The sequence below is a fragment of the Rhamphochromis longiceps genome, linkage group LG2 (genome assembly GCF_057381845.1).
Source record: "Rhamphochromis longiceps isolate RC_006_pf linkage group LG2, R_longiceps_female_GT1.1, whole genome shotgun sequence".
Lineage (NCBI taxonomy): Eukaryota > Metazoa > Chordata > Actinopteri > Cichliformes > Cichlidae > Rhamphochromis > Rhamphochromis longiceps.
The window spans coordinates 38,810,212-38,832,013 of NC_140558.1; the positions used below are offsets into that span (position 1 = coordinate 38,810,212).

At 38.6% G+C, this 21,802-nt stretch overlaps 1 protein-coding gene and 1 pseudogene across 10 annotated transcripts in view; both read left to right on the forward strand.

Annotated features, from left to right (window-relative positions):
- The first annotated feature begins 1,214 nt into the window (after positions 1 to 1,214).
- On the forward strand, positions 1,215 to 6,018 carry LOC146677912 (tumor necrosis factor receptor superfamily member EDAR-like; annotated as a pseudogene).
- Positions 6,019 to 7,826: 1,808 nt separating this feature from the next.
- map7d3 (MAP7 domain containing 3) overlaps positions 7,827 to 21,802 on the forward strand; it is a 28,796-nt gene continuing 14,820 nt past the window's right edge. For 7 of the 10 annotated variants that reach the window (XM_085427914.1, XM_085427923.1, XM_085427940.1 and 4 more), the window contains exons 1-6: positions 7,827 to 7,964; positions 19,488 to 19,589; positions 19,925 to 20,005; positions 20,409 to 20,572; positions 20,839 to 20,950; positions 21,393 to 21,476. In XM_085427914.1, the coding sequence (XP_085284040.1) occupies positions 7,919 to 7,964; positions 19,488 to 19,589; positions 19,925 to 20,005; positions 20,409 to 20,572; positions 20,839 to 20,950; positions 21,393 to 21,476 (589 nt within the window). In that variant the 5' untranslated portion in view covers positions 7,827 to 7,918. The remainder of the gene's footprint in view (positions 7,965 to 19,487; positions 19,590 to 19,924; positions 20,006 to 20,408; positions 20,573 to 20,838; positions 20,951 to 21,392; positions 21,477 to 21,802) is intronic. The other 3 variants (XM_085427932.1, XM_085427971.1, XM_085427986.1) reach the window with 1 other exon arrangement.

Here is a 21,802-nt window from a genome sequence, read left to right on the forward strand (position 1 = left end):
CTGTCTAAATACATAATACTTTTATTTTAAGGGTTCCTTCATAAACTGATTTCCACATGTGAGTGAATATTTCTGTGAACTGTTCTGATGGATACGGAGACTGTGTTTCTAACGCAGGAGATTTGTTTTATAGACACAAAACATATTGTTGTCATTTTTAATTTCTTGTACAACCAGAATATTTCCAGGTTAATTATGTGAGTATGTTCGTGTGTGTATCTGTGTGCCTGTGCATAAATGCGTGTTTGATGTTATTGTACGTGTACTTTACAATTCTCTTCTAGTGATAACTCTTCAAACAAACCTAATTAGCTTTTCTGTGTGACACGTGCTCAGGCAGACACACGTGAAGTTCACAGTACAGCTTTCCTTTAAGCCTAAACAATTTAAATAATCTGTATATGTCAATATTGTCTTTTTTTCCATGAATGATCATATTTTTTTTTATTCCATAATATCCTGCCATGCCGGTGAAACTGCTTGAACAAGAATGGACTTTAAATTGATGGCATTGCGTGTGCGTGTGTGTTCATACTGCCACCAAGTGGTCAAAAACTGTATCACTATTACATAGTTTGATATGACTTATTAGTAATCCTTGCATAATTCACAACCTAAGTCTTACCTTCTGCACGATGGGTGCGGTAGTAATATTCAAGATTTCATTCCAGCCTGGAAACTCTTTCAAACAAAAACAATACCTTTCTTTTAAATGTCTCTTAACAAAGGTCTTATTCATTCATTTTAATTCCCCTCCCTCCTCTTACCCTCCAGACAAGCCAAGTGGGTTCCCCAGAGGGAATTTAAGAAGGCAAGATGTGACGTCAGGTGTTCAGGTGAGGGGCTTCTATTCACTGGTCAGGTTTGGAAGCTCTCCTGCGTCACGAGTGATGTAAAATGACGGGGATTCCCAAACATCTTTTCCAAACATATCCTATGCTGAGCTGAGGGGAAACTTACTGAGAGACAGACCACAGCCTTGCTTATACCATCTTTAAATAAGTGATTATTCTACCAGAGATATATAGCCTGAACCTTACTGATCACTTGAAGTAAGTTTTTATATCTTATAATTGTTGACTGTTTTTTAAATCACCATGTGACATTGTCCTTATATTGTAAGTTATGCACTTTAGATTCTAACAGTCAGAAAACCATATACTTCTTATGGCTGAGATTTTTGTGTATCAGGAAGGTGCTTAACAGAGAAGATCATGGACATTTGCCTGGTTGAGGCTTGTTTCTATGCTGTTCTGCTCTTGGTAAGTCTGATATTTTTCCTTTAAGAGGTTTCTCAACTTTAACACTTTAATCCTCCTTCTATATTCTGTGATAAGAAACGAATTTATAGAATTCTAATGAGGTTAAAAGTCAATATTTTGTATGACTGGCTTTATTCTTCAGCACAGTCTGAACTCTCAAGCTTTCTTGTAATTCCCTTTTAGTAGACTTTAAGAATACTTCTCCAGGCTGCTTGAAGCTCTTTTTATTGTACTTGATCTTTATTCCATTCTCTGTCAAGATTATCCCACATTGTTTCTATAGGTAGTTTTTCTTAAGGCCTGTCATTTCTTCTTTGTTTTTGCCCTCCATTTGTCCTGTCCCTCAAATTTGCAAAGTTTTTGATTAACAGCTCTTTGGCAATCATCTGGTTGGTGCAAAAATACTAATACTTGACACATGAGACACTGAGGGACAAAACAGATTAGACTAGGAGAGGAAACACAAAAGGGAATTGACTAAATACTGCTTAAGAGACCCAACCCAAACCTTGGATATAGGATGTGACAAAATACAAACAGATACAGAAGATACTCACTGGCAACAACAAAAATATAAACAATACGACTTTTGTTGTATTGTTTCAAGAGAAACAATGATCAAAACCAAAAGGAGCCATGAACCTATAAAAAATCTCAAAATCCTACAAGGGCTGGACTCAAAATGAGTGAAAAGCACTTATTGCCAAAAGTCCTCCAGAAACAAGGAGACTTGTTTCTCAAGACCATTTCTTTTGCTTATTGGGACATCTGGACCTGTGGAGTCATTTAGTCCTGAAAGTGCTAGGTTTTATAGAAAAACAAGTGCAAAATGCTTACAGTACATATTAACTTCTTCACATTTTCCTTCTGTATTTTAACAGTATGCCGTTACTTTTGTAAAGCCTCTAAGCTCTTTCACTACTCACAATTTTAAATGTGTGTTTCTTCAGGTTTGCTGTGGGCTCGTGCAGTCTGAGCCCATCTGTGATCAGACAGAGTTCTTACACCCTAACGGCACTTGTGTTGCATGCCCTGCATGTGTGCCTGGAGAAGAGCTCTCAGAGGTAGCACACACACTCCTGTTTAAGCTACTGCTTGTTTTCTAGATGTGCTACTTCACTCCAGGTCTATAACACATGTGATTTTCAGGACTGTGGTTTTGGAGATGGTGGGGAAGGCGTCTGTATTCCATGTGAAGAAAGAAAGTTCAGTACAGAAACAGGTGTGACTCCCTGCAGAACATGCACCCAGTGCAGCCTGCTGAACCGCCTTGAGGAGACGGCATGCTCACCTACCAGTGACAGCCTGTGTGGACACTGCCTCCCGGGGTGAATTATTCGCACAGTATCAAAATAAACATAAGTCAAATTAGATATTGTGTTAAGCATATCATTGGGTTGTTTGTGCAGGTATTATGAACTCAGGAGCATGACTGGGGAAGTGGAGCTGCTGTGCTTACCTTGTTATAGTCATGACACAATCCATACAGAGTGTTTGCTATTGACATCGAAAGGTTTTAAAGCAGGTAAGGTCCCGAAACAGACAGCATAGCAGTATATGTTAACAGTTTTGTTGAGTGGTGATTGTTCAGAGATATGGTTAAGGAAAGGTTATCTGTGGTTCTTTTACAGAGAGCACCACCAACTCACCTAAAGAACATTTCAGAGACCCAGAAGAGAAGAGTGAGTTACTTCATATCATGAATAACTTTTTTATTAGTCTTGTAGTCACTTTTACCTGACTGCCTTTTTTCCCCCTAAGGAGTCAAAGAAGAAACGTTTTCAGTGGTCCTGATTGTTTCAGCAACAGCTTCCTTGATTTTCCTTCTTGCTTTGCTTCTTTGGGGTTTACACCTGACTGCTGAAAAATTCAGTAAGCCAGATCATGTTTCGGGTTTCTGCTACTTCTCCCACCTATCTCTTGTTTACTCAACTAACATGGGATCATATGCACTTGTTGCAATTTTTAGAGCAAGTTCCTGTATACGCTTCCAAGCCTGAAGGAATATTATCTGCTGCCGACCTTCAGCACACACCTTTGTTCACCCATACAGACAGAGCAGCACAGCCAGAAGAGGCGCCCTCACAGATAGTTTCAGCTGAAAATCCAACAAGGTGCTTTGTGAATATTATAACATCCATGCCTTTCATTTATCTGTATCAGTCCAGATATAATCATTGTTGTCATTGTTTATTATAAACCTAGAGGTCTGTACTCCGTGAGCCATGAGAATTGGGTGCATCCTACTTCTATTGTGATTAATGTCACCACCAACATCAAGCCTTCCAGTCAGAATACAGACAGTATTACACAGGAACAACAAAGCCTCATCACACAGGAGGTACAGTTTATACCTATAGCTACATCACTATCACACCTAGAGTCCACCTTTAGCAATGCCAAACTATAGGAACTTGAAATGTAGGAAGTTATATACTATATATTTTATGTATATTTCATGTACAAAATCATTTTTTTTAGTTTAGTTTAGTTTAGTTTAGTTTAGTTTTTTGATAGTCAAAGTGTTATCTAACCATGAAGAAAACTTTGGTTTTGTTTCCTGATTTACTGAGATTTATGCCACGGGGACTTCTTTCTTCTTCCAAGAAATAAAGAACAAGACACAGAAAATTACTTACCAGAAATGACTTTTTTTCTTTTCTGGAACCAAAGCCTAAGATACTGCAAACAATTTCCCAGAAGATTAAAAAAAAAAATGCCTTTAAAATAAAATATTCCAAATAGTAATGATAGCAGGTTAATGAGCAGATCAGGACCCATTAACAGAGAATCACAGCTTTGTGTATGTATAATACCACTGCATGATATATGCAAGAGAAACACAGTATAATGACACATACAGTAATCAAGACTGACACTGTCAGTTAATCACTTTGAGATTAAAGTTTGATTGAATTCAGTATATTGACTCAGAATCTCACAATCCAAATGATTGAATTTATAATGATGTAAAACAGAAAAACACAAACATCTGGCTAACACTTTATTTTTTTTCTTACTTGATAATGACAACAAAGATTGATGCTCCTTTTTTATTCATTCAAAACATTTCAGTAATAAAACAGAGTTATATGTCAATGTATTTCACACATGTATAAATTGGGTGACTATCACATTACTTCTTTTCTACTCTGTCGCTTTTATTATGTCACTATCAGATGGAACGACAATTGCAGGACATATGGGAGATCGCTGAAGGTATGTACGTCCCAAACCAGCCATTACAGCTGCATATATATATTTTATATATTTTATTTTATTTGTTTATTTTTTAATTCCCTGTTGTTCCTGGGATCTGCTGGAGCAGTTACTGCACTGAGTGCTCCGATTACCACTTCACCCCCCACATCTTCTTGAATTCTTCTCTCAGCTCTTAGGGTTTTTTAAACCTCTCGTGTTCCTTCTTCCTGATATTGCTATCATTCAGTATAGCTACATCTATTACTGTGGACATCTTCCTCTGTTTGTCCACCATTACTGTGTCTGGACAGTTAGCCATCACCAGTTTCTCCATCTATATCTGGAAGTCCCACAGGATCTTAGCTTGGACATTCGTGACCACCCAAGGGTGTGTGTCCCATTTTGACCTCGGGACTTAAAGGCCATACTCGGCACAGATGTTTCTGTATACTATGCCAGCCACTTGGTTATGGCGTTCCATGAATGCCATGCCTGTTAGCATCTTGCACCCTGCTGTTATGTACTGGATTGTCTCTAAGCAAAAGGAAGGCTGCTGAGGACTGGTGAGTGTCAGAACCACTGTCCAGGATCAGACAACAAACATCCATGAGTCCATCAGGAAGATGGCCACAACGAACAGGATACTTAGTGAATACCTCAGGCAGCAGAAACCTGAGAAATCAGAAGAGAAAGGAGAAGAACCATAGTGGAAAGACAGGGCCCTGCACTGTACGTACCACCGGCAGATAGAGGAAGTGGCTGACATCCAGAAATCGTATCAGTAACTGGACAAAGCTGGACTGAAAGACAGCATAGAGACACTAATCATGGCAGCACAGGAACAAGCTCTCAGCAAAACATCCAAAAAGGCTAGGGTCTATCACACCAGGCAAGACTCCAGATGAAGGCTGTGTAAAGATACCCCTGAGACAATCCAGAGAAGATGTGGAGGGTGATGGCAACAATGGCCCCAGTGGTAATCGGAGCACTTGTTGCAGTGACTCCCAAGCAAGGCAAGTGGCTTTAGCACATCCAGGGAACAACAACTGAGATCTCTGTCCAGAAGAACACAGTCCTAGGAACAGCAAAGATACTGCACAGGACACTCAAGCTCCCAGGTCTCAGGACCTGAGCTTGAAGGCTAAAGACTGCTGCAGGGTCAAGAGGGGGATGTATATATGTATTTGAAAAAGGGTCCTTTTTAAAAAGTTTTTAAAGTTTTCTAACAGGATGAGTTCAGTATGGTACGCCACTGATTTTACTTGTACTGTGCTGATGTTGTGCAGGACAGAGGATTGAGATGCTCGACTACGACTCAGTTCAGGACTTGTCTATCCTGCTTGACTCTGCTGACAACATCAAAGCTCTAAGGAGATTGGCACAGTCTTTGGGTGTTCCACCGCAGATCATCCCTCATATCCAAGGCTTCCAGGAACTTTTTCAGTACCTGCGGACCTCCACCTACACATTGCTGCCCCAGTTGGCCCAGGCTGCTGCACTCTTGCCTAATTCTGAAGTTGTCAAGAGGATACACAGAGCTGTGGTAAAACAATAATGTCTTAAAGATCCAGAGGGTGGCAAGTGTTGTAGAGACTTTCTGCTCTTTTTTGCAGGACTCTCACCAGATCATTCAGTCAATCTAACACCTACCATTGAGACATAAAAGCATGACATTTAATTAAAGGAACATTTTTTGAGTGAAATGATGCATTGATGTATTAATGGGAATAAAATCATACCAGATTACCGACTTTTCTGAGGTTCTCGTCTTCAGTCGAATATATATATTTAATAGATCATGTACTGTAACAACGCAGTGAGAAAAGTATTTATTTCTCAGTTGAGTGTTAGATATCCAGGTCACTGCAAAGGCACCCTACGTGCAGTGTTATTTCCTGTTTACCATGTAAAATGATGAGCAGCCCTCTGGCTAAAGCATGTGAGACAGACCAGGACAGAGGATGCAGTGTTCACGGTAAGTGAAAGAACTGAGAGCCCTGAGAAATTGTGTTATTCGCTCACTGGGAGAAGTTTGCCAACTTACCAGCTTCCCAGATCTCTAGATCTTCAGAGTCTTCGGAGCATTAGTTTGGGTGAGTATTCAATCTTTTCCATCACTACTCTCCAAATCCATCTCAAAAGCAAATGGTAAACACAACTTCAGTCAAGTTTGAAGTCTTTTTTTTCTAATCTGAAAACAACAAGAAACTCCAAAATCTGGATAAAATATTCTACATCATTAACAAACTATGCTTAACGGGGACTTTTTCTCTTTCATTCAATTGGTCGCTATTTTAGTTATTGCCTCTAAAACCTAATACCTGAATACCTTGGAATTCTCACCAGCTCTTGTGGATAAACTTTACATTTATCAGCATGCAGCAAGTACCCATACGAACGCTAGGTGACGTCCTCGCATCTGTAATTGGAAACGTAATCTATAAGTATTGGCGCCCCACAGCCCCCGCCTCCACACCACGATCGTCTGGTGAAAAGATGAGGCACTAAATATTATTTTTTAAAATAAACTCTAAAACCATCAACGTTATAAAGTTACCGTCCAATCTCATTGGTTGTCCTTACCAGAGCATTTTTAATATCGTGTCCCTTCTTCTTTTGTTGGTTCTGTTGTGCCAACAAGTGATTTCCGATGTTTCTCTCTCTGTTTTTTTTTAAATTATCTTTATACGTCTAATAGCTTTGTTTGGTAAACAGTTTGCCCCATTTCAATGATGTGGATAGAACTGTGATGTTATATGTGTTGCAGTCTCTGATGTCCTCTGGATTTGTCTTAAAAAATACCTTTTTATCTTCAATGCGACTTTTTACCTGTATACTTCAGCTTTTATCTTGCAACAGAAATGTTGTTTCTGACTCAAACTGACTTGATATTATTCATTAGAGTATGTATTTAAACGGTTGTAAATGAGGTGTTGGCCTATAATCTATGAAAGATATGTCCAAACTATCTGTCATGAATTATATCAAGTTATTCTGAACCACAAGCAACAATCCTGTCTCAGGGTAGAACCTGTAATCAGTTTTTTTGCCAAAGTGAGTTTTATATATCCTTCATTTATCCAGGTAAAACGTCTCACTGACACTAAAATGTTTCATTGACATTAAAAAAAAAAGTTTGGTTTTTTTGGCCAAGAGGGCAGTTGGAGTTAAAACAAATATATTATAGGGTCCATAACGATATTCAAAGTGGACAACAGGACTAGATTCATTATCTTGTAGGTAGAATAACGTAGAGTGGTAAAGATACTTGCATATCGCTGACTACATCGGAAGTCACTTTTTGTTACGACTCTGTTCAAAGTGAGATATCCTGATTTGTTCGCCCTATCTTTGATGTCCACGTCCCCGTGGTGTCCGAGTCCTACAGGCTGCGCTGGGTTACGCGCCTTTGCTTTAGAAAAAAAAAAAACAGACAGAAGGAAAACTTCATAGAAATGGCGGAGGGTGCTTCGACTCTCAAGGGCTTGAGAGCCCAAATGGGTAAGAAATATGTTGGCAGTTGTGTCTATTTGTGAACCGCTTGTGTCTTAAGGTGTTGCACTCACTTTCTAACATTTGCAGTCAACTGCCGCCTCTGACCGGGTTGTTTGAGCGGTCAGCTTTTCTAGCTAGTAACGTTAGCTCGCTGCCCGGTTATGAGCCGAGTATGGACGCGGAAAATATCTGCAACTTCTTCCCACATTAAAAGTTACACGTTTGGTTGATTTTGTTGGCTGATGGTTGTGCTGATAACTTTTAAGGGAAGCAAATGGACTGTTCTAACTCGCTGTAAGTTAAATGCGTGCAGTTAACGTTCAGCTAAAGCTGCAACTATACGTCTTGCAGCCTGAGACCCGGTTGATATGCCACTACTTCTGCATTGTCACCTTTCACGCAAATTAATAACGTTGTACAGGAAAGTGGTTTTATGTGAGTTTATCGGAGTAGATAGGCGTCCTCTAAATTCTTTGTAAACTAAGCTAGCTTCTGTGTAACTGGTAAAAATAGTACTGGTTTGGATGTCGTTGCTCTTCGCTCCGAGAATCCTGTCAAACGTGGTCTTCTGTTGATCTTTGTCAGGAAGCTTTTTCTGATCGGGTCATGCATTTTCTAATAGCGGCGAGCTGATTTGATGCCCAGTACAGAAACCAGCAGGCAATTTATTTTCTCCACCCGTGGATCAGGCGGTTCATAGTGTATCAGCAGTTTTGTAGCTTCCTGCTTGAAACTCATCTTATCTTATGTTAAGTGATCTCTTCCCTCTCCCACATTCATTGTCCCACATTCATGCTTATTTGCTGACATATGGCATAACCCCCTTAGCGCTCCAGGGAGGGCAACTATAACAATGTCTGACCTGAATTTCAGATAAAGCTGCACTGTCAAACGCTGAGCCCTGAGCTCTCTCAGGACTGTGTAGCTGTTTTTCCTTAAATGCTTAGATGCACTGATACTATAGTTTTGGTTGGACCAGCAGCCATGTGTCGCCCACTGTTCTGTTAAGCAAAATGCACATTGGCCTTTTGGAGATTGCACTATGTACAAGCTGAAGTCTATCAGTGGGGCCATCCAGATTTGGACGTGGATGTTTACTGTGTTTGTATCTGCCTGTATCAGTGCATGGTTTGTTATGGCTGGCTGAGCAGTCAAGCCTTTTTTTTTTCCTGTTTAAAAAAAACCAAACTGTTTTAGCGTAAAAATGGATTTTCTACATACCCAGATTGGGTGTAGGCATGTTTTACTCCTGGCAACAAATGGATCACATTCTAGTGCCGTTCTTCTTCCTGTTTTCTTTCATTTTTCCATTCAGTGTTTTCAGTCTGGCCCTCAGTTCTGTGGTGGGTTTTTTTGGTTGTTTTTTTTTTTTCTTTTAATGAATATTTCTACCAAGTTTAGAGGTATGCGTTTGTGTCCTAGGCTTTATGAGGAGTTAAAACATGTCTTCAGCAAAAGTCCTTCAGCTTTCAGTCAAAGTGGAGGACTGACAATAATAAAATAATGCTAGGAATCTAGCTCATGTACATGGTCATTTCCACAAGAATGTGAGAAAGGAGAAAAGTACCCTGCTATTATGAAGCGAGATCACACTGCTGCAAGTAACACTGCAAGGTTGTCCGGATCCTGGCTTAACACATGCTGCAGCAGAATTAAAAGCATGAGAAGTATTTCTGAACTGGGTTAGATTTAACCAAAGGAGGAAATGAACCACCCTCAATTTTTTTTTTTTTTTTTTTTTTTTTTTTTTTTTTTTTACCACCCTCAATTTTGATGTGTAGCTTCTTGGATTTGTACACTTAACTCTGGTTGTGTAGCAGAAGTGCCCCATCTTTTGATTTTTACCTCTTAAAATGATTGAGAGGATGTGTTACATTTTCCACACTCATGTATGCACGTACCAAATGATTTGAATAGCAAAACATGCTAATTTGTGTAGACTATAACTAACCTTAGACTAACCCCAGGGTAGTTTAGTTCATGAGGCGTTAGTTTGTATGTTTATATATCGTTGGTACTTCATTTTATGTTATCTAACACTAATATTTCCATCTCCACAAAGACAGATTCTCTACCAGCTTTGGTGAGCTGGGATAGCTTACGGACAAATTTCCAAATTGTCCCCTCTTGAAAGTCTTTGAATGGAAAGTTTTTGTGTCTTTGGGCAACATGTCAGAGCTTATTTCAACATGGTTCTCGACCTACACACAGCAACAAAGACCAAACGCATGAATAATGGGTTCAAGAGATGTTACACAACAAGTAAATGTCAGATATTCAGGGATTTTGGCTCTTCCACCACAGAAAAATTACAAAAAGTCATGGATTAATTTATCTAATAATAAACATATTTTTGCTTATCAAAGGAGGAAAAATAACAAAATGTATAGACTTCAAAAAGCTAACACATGCTCTTTGCTTTCAATGTCTGCACATCAATGGTGCGGATGTGGATAGTCACTCCTCAAATAGTCATGAAGATTAGTTCCACACTCTTGGCACCAAGAATGTTTTGGTTCAATAAGTCTTCTAAACTGTATAGTTTAAAGTGTGGTCGACTTGGCTGTACTTCTTGGGGTTTAATTAGAAATCTAGAGAATGTATATATTTATATTTTCTGCTTTTTTTTTTTTTTTTTTTAGCTTAACCCTATAGGACTGAAAAATAACACAACACTATAGGATATGAGCAGTATATAATTATTAAAAATAGTGGATGTGAGAATGATTACATTTGTTGATGTTTATTTTTTCTGTGCAAGACAAAATGGTCCACTTAGAGCAGGAGACTCTCTTGGAAAGTTGTCATCATCATCCTGCTGGTACTACAAATAGCCTGGGCTTACCTTTACATGAGTAGGTCTTGGTAATCCCATAGAAGATTTAGTGTGTTTGTGCGTGCGTGTTTCTTAGGCATCTATCAGCTGTGTCATCCATCCTGAAATTTTGTGTTGGTTGGCTCATTGTGTTGGTAACTAGGGCTGAACGATATATCGCATTTGCGATAATATCGCGACATGATCAAGTGCAATTTTCTAACTGCAAAGGCTGCGATTATACTGCGATTATAAGGCTGTCCAAATTACTACCATATCCCAGAATTCATAGCGCGGCCCAGCCAAACTCCAGTTTCCAGCAATGGCGGCCGCTACTAAGTTTTAAAATTACTCATACTAATCTTTCTGGGTCACAAAATAAACTTTTAACATATTTTCAGGCGAGAAAGTAGTTGTGTAAACATCAAATATCTGCTCGGTTTATCAAGATATCCCATATTTGCAAAAGTGCTTCGACGTTTTCAGAGGCGTCTGCTACCCACCAGCTCGACAGCTAGCCGGGAGCTCGAGGATTACTGATGCGGCCGAGAACGGCACAACTCCCGGCACATCATTTTCAGATCACCGCGGAGTTTCGCTGCTCGGGTTAAACGTAATATATAAGTCACTTAGACAACCTAAAAATGTTATTGTTGGGCTTTTTTCAGTGTTTTGTTTGTTCGTGAGTAAATCGGTTTGGCTGAGATTAAAGTTATTAGATTAGATAAAATAAAACTTTATTAATCCCCCGGGTGGGTTCCTCCTTGGTTTTCACACAGCTGACTAAACGTCAAACAGAAAACTTATTAAACAGAAGTATGAGACAGTCGAGAATTTACACCAGTGTCTGGTTATATTTTAGATAGCAAGAAGCAGACGGCCGAGTTTATTAAACTCCACCAAGACAGCGGTGACGCTAATCAGAACTAGCCTTCTGATTAGCTAATCAGAAGGCTAGACCGTCCAATTTCACGCCTTTAAACTTTAAAGGCGTGTTTGTGTGTGTGTTTATACAATTGCTATTATGTTTGCACTTTATGTGTAATGTTACTGACTGCAGAGATCAGTAAGATGTGTGTATTTTTTATTTATTAGTTTTATTTATTTAATATTATTTTTTAATTGAATGACTGTCTAGTAGTTCACAGATGTCGAAAAACTGAGTGTGGTAAAGCCACTGATTTTTTTTATGTATATTTCTGCAATCTGCACATTGTACTGACTTTCATTTTAATGTTTACACCAGGGTTCCTTGTCAGCACTTTATGCTCAGATGTTTGTAAGCTAAAAATAAACTATTGTGTATGTTCAAATATACTGTTGTGATTGAAGAAGTTAAATAAAAATGTCAGTCATCAATTCATGCATCACCTCATGTCATCATAACAGAGGTCTGTCTTCCAGGAAAGAACAGTTTAAAATTAATGTAATATAGTATTGGCCATACTATATGATGTATTGCTTGTCTTTGTTTAATAATACAGAAGACAAAGACCTTAAAAAATAATCGCATATCGCATCGCAATCGCAATATTGGGGCAAAAAATCGCAATTAGATTATTTTCCATAATCGTTCAGCCCTATTGGTAACCTTTCAGTCAAATATGATAATTTTCTGAATTTGTGAAAAAATAAAATTAATTGAAAAAAATAAAGTAATCAGTGGTTCAGGTTCATGTTTGCCTGCATATTTGCATCTGATAGTGATCAATTGGAATTACAAGGCCATGTAGTCAATATCAAATGTTAATCCACCCTTATATTTAGCAACGTAGGCACTTCCTGTGCAGCAAGCTATTTAGTTGCACCATGCTGCAGGGCACAATAAAGAGTGCAGTTTGAAAGGAACCATGGAAAGAAAACCCTGATCCACTGATCTGACTCTTGTGTGTCCACTATACTAATATGTGATGGAAGTTGTAAAAACGTCTTATGAGTATTCTTGTTGTTAAGAGAACTAGCATTTGCCTCTGACTGTTATGATACAAGGCTGACTGGCCTGTTTCCTGTTTCATGTTTTGTTTGGGCTGCAGAGCTGGGTCATTATCAGCCCCCCTGGTGGTCTTTACTGATGCCACAATAATCCATCAGAAGAAGGCAAATCATATTCAGTCGACAAGTATATCTGCTCTTTCTAATGCTAGAGATTCAGCATCACAACAGAAGTGCAGATTTATATTAAATGTTTGTAATATGTTACAGAGTAGGCAGTGCAGTGGAGTGGTGGCTGGTAGTGTTATGTTACAGCAAGGTTTGAAGCCAGCATGTTGTCTTTCTGTGTGGAGTTTGCATGTTCTCCCACAGCCTAAAGACATGCATAGGGATCGGTTAACTGGTGTGAGTGTGAGTGGTTGTCTGTGTTAACCCGGCAACAGATTGGTGATCTATCCAGGGCATATCCTGCTTCTGACAGCTGGGATAGGCTCTATCCCCCCACCCCCTAAGTGTTAAGCGTTAGATTAATTACCAGCTAAAATTCACAACTTTAGACTTTATGATTGCTGTTTTTGGAGATTGAATATTATCTGCAGTTTTTTTGCTTGTTGGTTGTTTTTTTTGTTTTGTTTTGTTTTTTTGTCCCACATTTTCAGCTACCGGTGATTCTTGCTCAGAACATCTGCAGTTATCAATTCCTCTCCAAACAATTGAGGAAAACATCACTCTGAAAATATATAATCTATCAAACAGAGTTTGAACAAGCAGTCATCCACAGCTTTTATCTCTTGCATGTGCCGTTTGAGACAGCTCATCAGCATTCTTCTGGTTTTGGCCTGATAATGGTCATCCCAGAAAACACTGATACATTATCAACATTTGAACTCTCAAATTGCAAGGAGATTTGAAAGTTCAAAGAGTTACAACAAAGCATTTCAGATAGTGTAAAGAGGATTGTGTATAAAATATATATATATATATATATACTTTGCATTAAAGTAAGTGAATCTATGACTAAATGAGCTTCTAAACCCTGGCTCACAAGATTCGATATGTTTAAAATGCTTCCCCGGTGACTGTTAGAAAAGTTTAAACTTACAAGAAGGACTCCAAAAATATTTTAATCAAGTTGTTTACATGTTTGTTGATTGCCATCAATACTCATGTATTACAATTATAAGAATGATGATAATAATAATGATAATAATGATGATAGTTATACTTTGACAATGAATGCTAAAGATGAGTCCAGTAGCTTACTTGGTTATGTAGGATTTATGTGCCATCCATTTAGATGGGTTCAGAAATATCATGCAAATATTTCTGTAACCCAATGCAGACTCGTCACGGGGCGACTGCTTTTACTGCCTCACATTCTGAGCGAGGAAAAAAAACATGCTCCGTCTCATGTCTTTAAGGTTTTGCTGAATCGTGGTGTAGCAGGGATGATGTATGTTAATGTGTGCAAATCTCCATAGTGATGGAGGGATGAGTGAGTGCCTCTGATTGGCTCTTTTCATTTCTATGAGCACACCTGGCTCTCTTGAGGTCTGTTGGGAAAACAGTGTCTCTTCTCGCAATCTCATGAAAGCACTTTAATCAACACATGAATGTGTCTGATAGCAGAGATTTGTCTCATTTTATTCCAAGATGCATCTCTTGCTTGGATGTATTTATATATATTTTGCTTATTCCTTAAAACTACAGTCACTACTACTGTGACTGTGGAAGCCAAAAACCCAGTAAAAATTTATTTTACAGGTGATTATGCTGCACACTAGTAGACTTCTTTTTTTTTTTTTTTTTTTTTTTTTTTAAGCTTAACAGCTGCTGCCTCCTCAGTTTGCACTTTCTGTCATACTTCCCTCTTTGCAGACAGTACAGTTTCCTGAAATTACAATCTTGAAGTATGAAACCTACTACAGAATGACCAAGGTCAAACTTCATGCTTGGATTAGCAGCTAAATTGTTTACATTATTTTATATAAATATAGCATTTCATCACCCGCTTTATAAACGTATCCTTATTCTGCTGCAGTTTGTTATATCACCACCATTTCATTAACTGTTAATAAAAACACTTTAAATTGCAAATTACAAATTTGATATGATTTGACACTGAGTCCTGAGTGAGTCTTCAGGCTTGGTTTGTTTCTCTTTGTTGTAGCTATGACTCATCTAATTTCTGAGTCAGTACGATCCTTGATACAGGCATAAGCATGAATGAGAAGCACTTCACCTGTCCTTGCTGTCTGTAACTTAATATCTATCTTATCTTGTGACGGTGTACCCCATTGTTTTTTTCTGATTTTTCACTCTAATAGGGAAAAATATGTTGATTGTAGAGTTATAGAGGTTTCATCAGTGTCCAGTCATCCATATTTTAGACACTAGTAACCAAACATATAATGTAAACTCCTATAACTTTAATAAAGATTTTCTATTACTGTATTCCTTGTGGAATTGTATGATTGCCAAGTATTTGTTGCCTAATGACAAAAAAATAGTGACTGATAAGTAATTTATGAATCCTCTGTCTATTTACGAGTAATCTGCTACGTGTTGTGTGACAGCAAAACTGTTTAAAGTGCAGTCAAATCTTTCGTCATTTATTGATTTCTCCAAATGGAATGAAGAGGAGAGTCTGAGTACAAAAGTGAAGTGACTTGTAAACATCCAGCTGTACACTTCGACCCTTCATAAACGTCTCTGACTGGAGAGCATTGAGGTTGCCGTTTGGATAATTGGTGCATGAATAGTTAACCTGACAGGTCTAATTTCCTTTGCTTCACTGGGGTAAACAATTTCTAGTAAGTCAACAGTTCTTACTGCTAAATTTGGCACTGTTGCATTGTGTAAGAAGGGTCCATTGTCTTCTCTGCCTTACAGAGTAAGGTAATACTTGTAGAGTTGATTTCTATACAAGGAGAACATGCTACACTCGGAAAACCATTCAGTGTCTATGGTGGGTGAGTGGTTTGCTCATAGCAACCTGGTGAAAAGCTTTGTTTTCTTAAATTCAATCTCTCTGGGGCTGCTTCTTTTAAAGCTGTCTATAGTATATGTTACCCTGGTGGCAAATAATGTGGGATTATGAGGGTTGTGAGAATTCAGTGAGCATAGACTGTTTGAGGTGCTGGTGCGTGGCCTGTCATGATGATGCTTTGCATAGCTCAAATACTGATTGGTTCAAAAGTTGTCTAAAACTGGAAAGAGAATAATAGCTGAGTTGATCACAAAGAGGAAGAAAAGCAAAAACACATCAAAGATAAAAAAGAACACATGGACAGCACAGATAATGCATGCAGGGGACAGTTTTCATTCTTTTTTAACAACCAGTTTTACTTCAGTATCAGTACCAAATAGTTCATTGTATCTTATGACTTCTGTCTTCTCAGCAGCATAGGGTTAAACAACAGGGCCAACAACAGCACAAAGACAACTGAGAGTAGCCCACATTACCGGTTGTTCCAAGTATTTTGACAGTACGCCACATGATAGCTACAGCATGTAGACGTAGGTTTGCAAAGCTCTGTGTAGGACAGGCAGTGCATCTTGTAACAGCTGTTTACAAACATCCCAGTGATTCAGTCATGGAGGTTTTGAGTGTGAAGCAATCTGAGTAGCATTAAACTTGACAATGGGTTCCTTAACCCATGCATTCATCTGGGTAGCAGCCGGCAGTTAATAATTGAAAAATTGTGCTTTTAAATTACTATTTGTAATACATAGAAGACGGTAAAGACCAGCATCTTGCTTTATCCACCAACTAAATGAAAATAGATTTAGAATAAGGACACATGATTCATGTTAACATGGGAAAATAAATACTGGATTTGCTTGATGGTATCATTGTTTTTTTGTTTTTTGTTTTTTTAATTCAAAGAAAAAGTACTATGCTTTTCGCATGAGCAGTCTAACAAGATCAAGAACATTTTTTCTTCAGTCACTTAGAATACCTTTGTGCGACAACAGTGTTGCTTCCTTAAACAATTATTGGCTCTATTTATCCTATTGCACCACTTGGACAATCATTTTTATAAGGTCCCAGTTTGTTAGTACTTAAGGAGCTCCTTTGCAACAAGAAATCTCCAGAGCTTTCCTAATATCTCCAGCATTTTAACTTTATTATGACATTAGTCATATGAGATAAATTGCTTGTGTTAAAACCTGGAGAGAGAGTCTTTTCTGGATCTTTTTTAAAAAGCATATGAAAAGTTGTTTTCATAATAGAAAATATATATTTTTAAGATTAACAATAGGATTGCTTAGTTGCAATGGAGACGGTGAGATGCTTTCACAGTCACAGGACTATCATTTTGCTCTTTGTCAGCATTTATATAATGCCAACAAGAAGGGAAGAAACTGGTAACTGATACCACAGCTCATAAAGCTTGATCATGTCCTTCATGTGCTTCCTTCCTGACTTTCTGTCCTTTAACCATACTTTTTTTTTATTTTTTATGAATAGTTTTGGCTGAAGAAAGGACTATTGACCCTGCGATAGTTTGATGGGAGAGCTGATCTTCTCTTGGAGTTAGACTTTTTATAGGACAGACTGCACGCACATCAACTGTTAAAGCAATGATTGTGTTTTTGGGTACATGTGGAAATTAGTCATCAGTTGGTTTTATGTTTTCTGGATATTTTTATACTTATGAAATTTTGTACACCTGTGGGCGCACATGCTGTATACCAGGAAGCTAACAAGGGCTTTATTCTACTTTATCATTGAAGCTTGTCACAGAAAGCACTGTATGAATAACTACACAGCTGACCACAAACATGGTTGAATAACTGGATTGTTGTATAGCTTCAGATCTATTAGATCTCTCCAGATTTACCATTCATATGGAAAGCAAACAAAACAGAACAAAAAACAACTTATTCAAATTGTTTTGGTTTGAACTAATGGTTTAAACAGACTGTACTTGCTGTGCTTTGGGCCTTAGTATTGCCCCCTTGTAAGGTGCTTGCATGCCATCAAGCTCAACTTTTAGATCAGTGTCTTGGCCAAGGACCCTTTGCTATCTAAAATAGACCTCCGAACAGACTAAGACAAAGCAACCAAAAACTGTTCTGTTATTTGAACATCTTTTGAGAGATAAGTGCCAAATCTTAGCCAAAACGTAACTGGTATTTAACAAACATTTGGATGTTTACCAGTGGAAGCCGTATTCCCTGCAAGGTACTGCTGACATGTCCAGAGTTTCCTGTTGCTGGATAAGTGATTAGGAATACAAGTGTGGGTTTTTTTTTGTTTGTTTGTTTTCTTTGTGTGTGTCGTGGAAACAAATACAATTTGTATAACATTAGTCTTTTGGTCCCTCATCACACTGTCTTTTAATTGATACTGGGCTGCCACAAACGATTATTTTGATAGTCGACTAGTCACCGATTATTTTTGCGATTAGTCGACTAATCAGATCATCATCCATTGGAGTAAAACGTACAGCTTATTGCACCGGCAGCATCTGCTCTTATATAACTATCATTAGCTTACAGCTTTAAGTGTTTAAGGTATGTGCTAACTAAACATAAAGACAAGATGATAGTTTATTACATTTTAATGAAATTTGCAGATTGTTTCGGTGAAGTTTAATAAACTCCTTGCTATCTAAAATATAACAGGACACCGGAGTATATTCTCGAGCATCTCACACTTCTGATAACCAGTTGTCTTCTTGATGTTTATTCAGCTGTGCAAAAACTATAACTTTAATCTCAGCCAAACCGATTTACTCAGGAACAAATAAAATACTAAAAAAAGCCAAATAATGACATTTTGAAGTTATCTAAGTGACTTATATATATTTAACCTGAGTAGCGAAAGACGGCGGTGGGTTTGAAAACGATTTGCCGGGAGTCCGGTGTTCTCACGGCTCTAGTGACTTTGCCCCCAGCTAGCTATTGAGCTAGTGGGTAACAGACATCTCCGAAAACGTCGGCGCGCTTTTGAAAGTATGTGGTGTCTTGATAAACTGAGCAGATATTTGAGGTTTACACAGCTACATTCTCGCCTGAAAATATGTTAAAAGTTTATTTTGTGACCCAGAAAGAATAATAAGAGTAATATTAAAACTAACCAGCTGCCGCCATTGTTGGAAACTGAGCTGGGCTGCGCTATGAATTCTGGGACAGAGCTTCTTCTTCTTTGGGGTTTAACAGCAGCTGGCATCCTTGTACATGCAGTGCTGCCATCTTCTGTTTCAGTCCGTTATTACACTGTTAAATCCTACTACTTATTCCTGCGTCTTTTATGATCTTACAAAGCTTCAAACAACGCGTCAACTATTAAATTAGTCGTCGACGATTTTGATAGTCGATGTAATCGTGACTAGTCGACTAATCGTGGCAGCCCTAATTGATACAAATCAAATCATTTGAATTTCTGAATCTGGAGTTTTTATATCCATGATCCAAACTGGAATTGACAGATTAAAAGTGGCCACTCCCTTTTGTAAAAGGCCATCTTTAAAATGGTAGTGAACGATGCACTTATTCGGTCCAAATCTCACCACACCAGCATAATTCTCCCACAATTCTCAATGTGGAATCAGAGATGGTGGAAGTATAGCACGACATTGTGAGTCTACCTTTTATGCAGACATCAGATTGGTGCTGTTACTGTGTCTACTGTTGGCTTTAAAAGCGCAACAGTGTTGCATTGCTACCTCTTTCTGCCTTGCATACACTTTATGCAGAATAGGCAAAATAGTGGCACATTATTCCTGCCTTGAACAAGCTGTGTAAAAGGACTTGTTTGTTCTCTCATTCAGCTGCAGCTGCACAGGCACAAGCCGAGGAAAGGCGCAGCTTGGCGGGAAACAGCCCAGGACCTACAAATAACACACCAGCTAAACCTCAGGGGTGCAGGCCAGGTAAATGACACTACATCTTGACACAGAATCAAACTGGTTATTACAGATATTACCCTCTCGTGAGGTTATTGTCGTCCATAATCTGAAACATTAGATGCAACTCCCAATGCTTTTCTGCCATCCTCTCAGTGTGGCTTAATGCAGGTAAATCTTAGTCATCACCTTATTACCGTAACAGTTGACAAAGCTCATTAATGAGTCACATGCACACATCTGCCTGCCTGATACAAAGCCTTTGTTACGCTATGCTGCATTGTAATCCACCATCAAGTTATATGTGTAAGTATTCATGCACATGCTTTACCTATAAACCACATATGCACGTGTGCCTGCAGTACTTGACGGTGCCACACTTAGAACAGACGACAGACTGCGGGTGGCAAAAGAGAGACGTGAGGAGGCAGAGAGACAACAGGGTAAGAGGATAACCCCAGTTTTGGGATTAAGATATTTTAGCCAAAGAACTATAGTAAATACTCAAATAATCTGATATTGAGTTTATTAAATGAGCAATGGTTTTATTCATTTTAAACAAAAATACCTAACAATTGGATATAGCTGTTAGCTGCAACCCACCAATAGAAATCTTTCATTTACTTAGTTTGGTCTTACTAATATGTTAATTCAGTACAAATAATAATAATAATAATGGATTGGATTTATATAGCGCTTTTCAAGGCACCCAAAGCGCTTTACAATGCCACTATTCATTCACTCGCATTCACACACTGGTGGAGGCAAGCTACAAAAAACAAACAAACAAAAAAACAACAACATACTGACGAGTGATTTCTTTGTACTGCATGCTCATATTGCCAGCTTTACGAGAATCTCAGATCATGGAGCGGGAGCGCAAGGCCAAGCTGCAAGTGGAGCGTCAGATGGAAGAGCGTCAGAAAAAGGTTGAGGAACAGCGAAGGAAGGAGGAGCAGAAAAGATTGGCTGTGGAGCAGAAGAGGAAGCAGAAACAGGAAGAAGAAAAGGTAGCTTCAACACGGGTGGAAGCAGAGTAATGTGATCTACTCAGCAGCGCTCACTGCTGCTCAGCTGACATTTGTGACTAAAAGAATCTAATTTACATAAGAACACAGCTTACACTGTTTTTCTTCATATTTTTAAAGGACCATCACCGCGCAGTTGCCCATGAATTGTAATACAGTTATGAAAGCTACAGATCATCTTCTGTTTGTTTTGTTTTAGGCTCAAATGTTAGTCAGCTGCAAATGACTTGCATTTTTTCCCTCCTCAGGAGCACTATGAGGCAGTGATGAGGCGGACGTTGGAGCGTAGTCAGCAAGTCGAGCAGAGGCAGAAAAGATGGTCTTGGGGAGGACTGTCCACAGACTCAGATGGACGAACAGGTACTTTAGTTCGTCCTTGATAGTTCACAGTGTATTGTGTGCTACACCACAGCTGGGATGAAATTTGGCCTAAATCTGAAAGCTGTTCATTGCAGTTTTATTTATTTATTTTTTTTCCAGCAGCTAATGCAAACAACAGATAAAACCAGTTGAGTCGTAGGCAGTTAGTTTACCCACATCACAGCATTCTTGCTTGTTGTCTGATCAAAGCCCTCTCAGACAGCCTCTCAGCCCTCATTTTACCGTGTCCGCCAGAAAATCAAACCAGTCCGGTGTATGTGATGATAGTCTGGTGTTCAGATGATAATCTGAACAGTGGGTGTCAAGTGAAGGATGATGACTATCAGCCATTTCTAACCTTCATCTCTTTCACTTATTTGAAGGATATGTCATGATGTCATATGTTTTATCGCTCTTTCCTGAGAGCTGTCTTTTCCCACAGGAGATTCTGATGCCAGTGCCTCATCTCCAGTAACTATAGTTATCTCCTCTCCCTCACCAGAAAAGCCACCAAGGAGTCATCAAGGTTTTGTTTGTTAATATTTAATTCACTGGTGTAGCTTCACAGCATGGGTAGTCACTGGCTCTCCAAATGCACTGGCAATGCTTCCTCCCAACACCTTTGTTTCCACCAACCTCATGCAGTTTTTTGTTTGTTATTTTACTAATATTTTTTTCTTTAGAGCCTTTGAGCTATAGGTTTGGTTACTGGTCACTTTTTCCATTGTTGTTTTTGACATTGTAACTAATCAACAAATTTTTATATACCCAATACATTTTTTGCAAAGGCAGTCAACCTATCCTTAATGCTCTGAAGCTGCCTTAAGGACACAGCTTATAATCATAAGAACT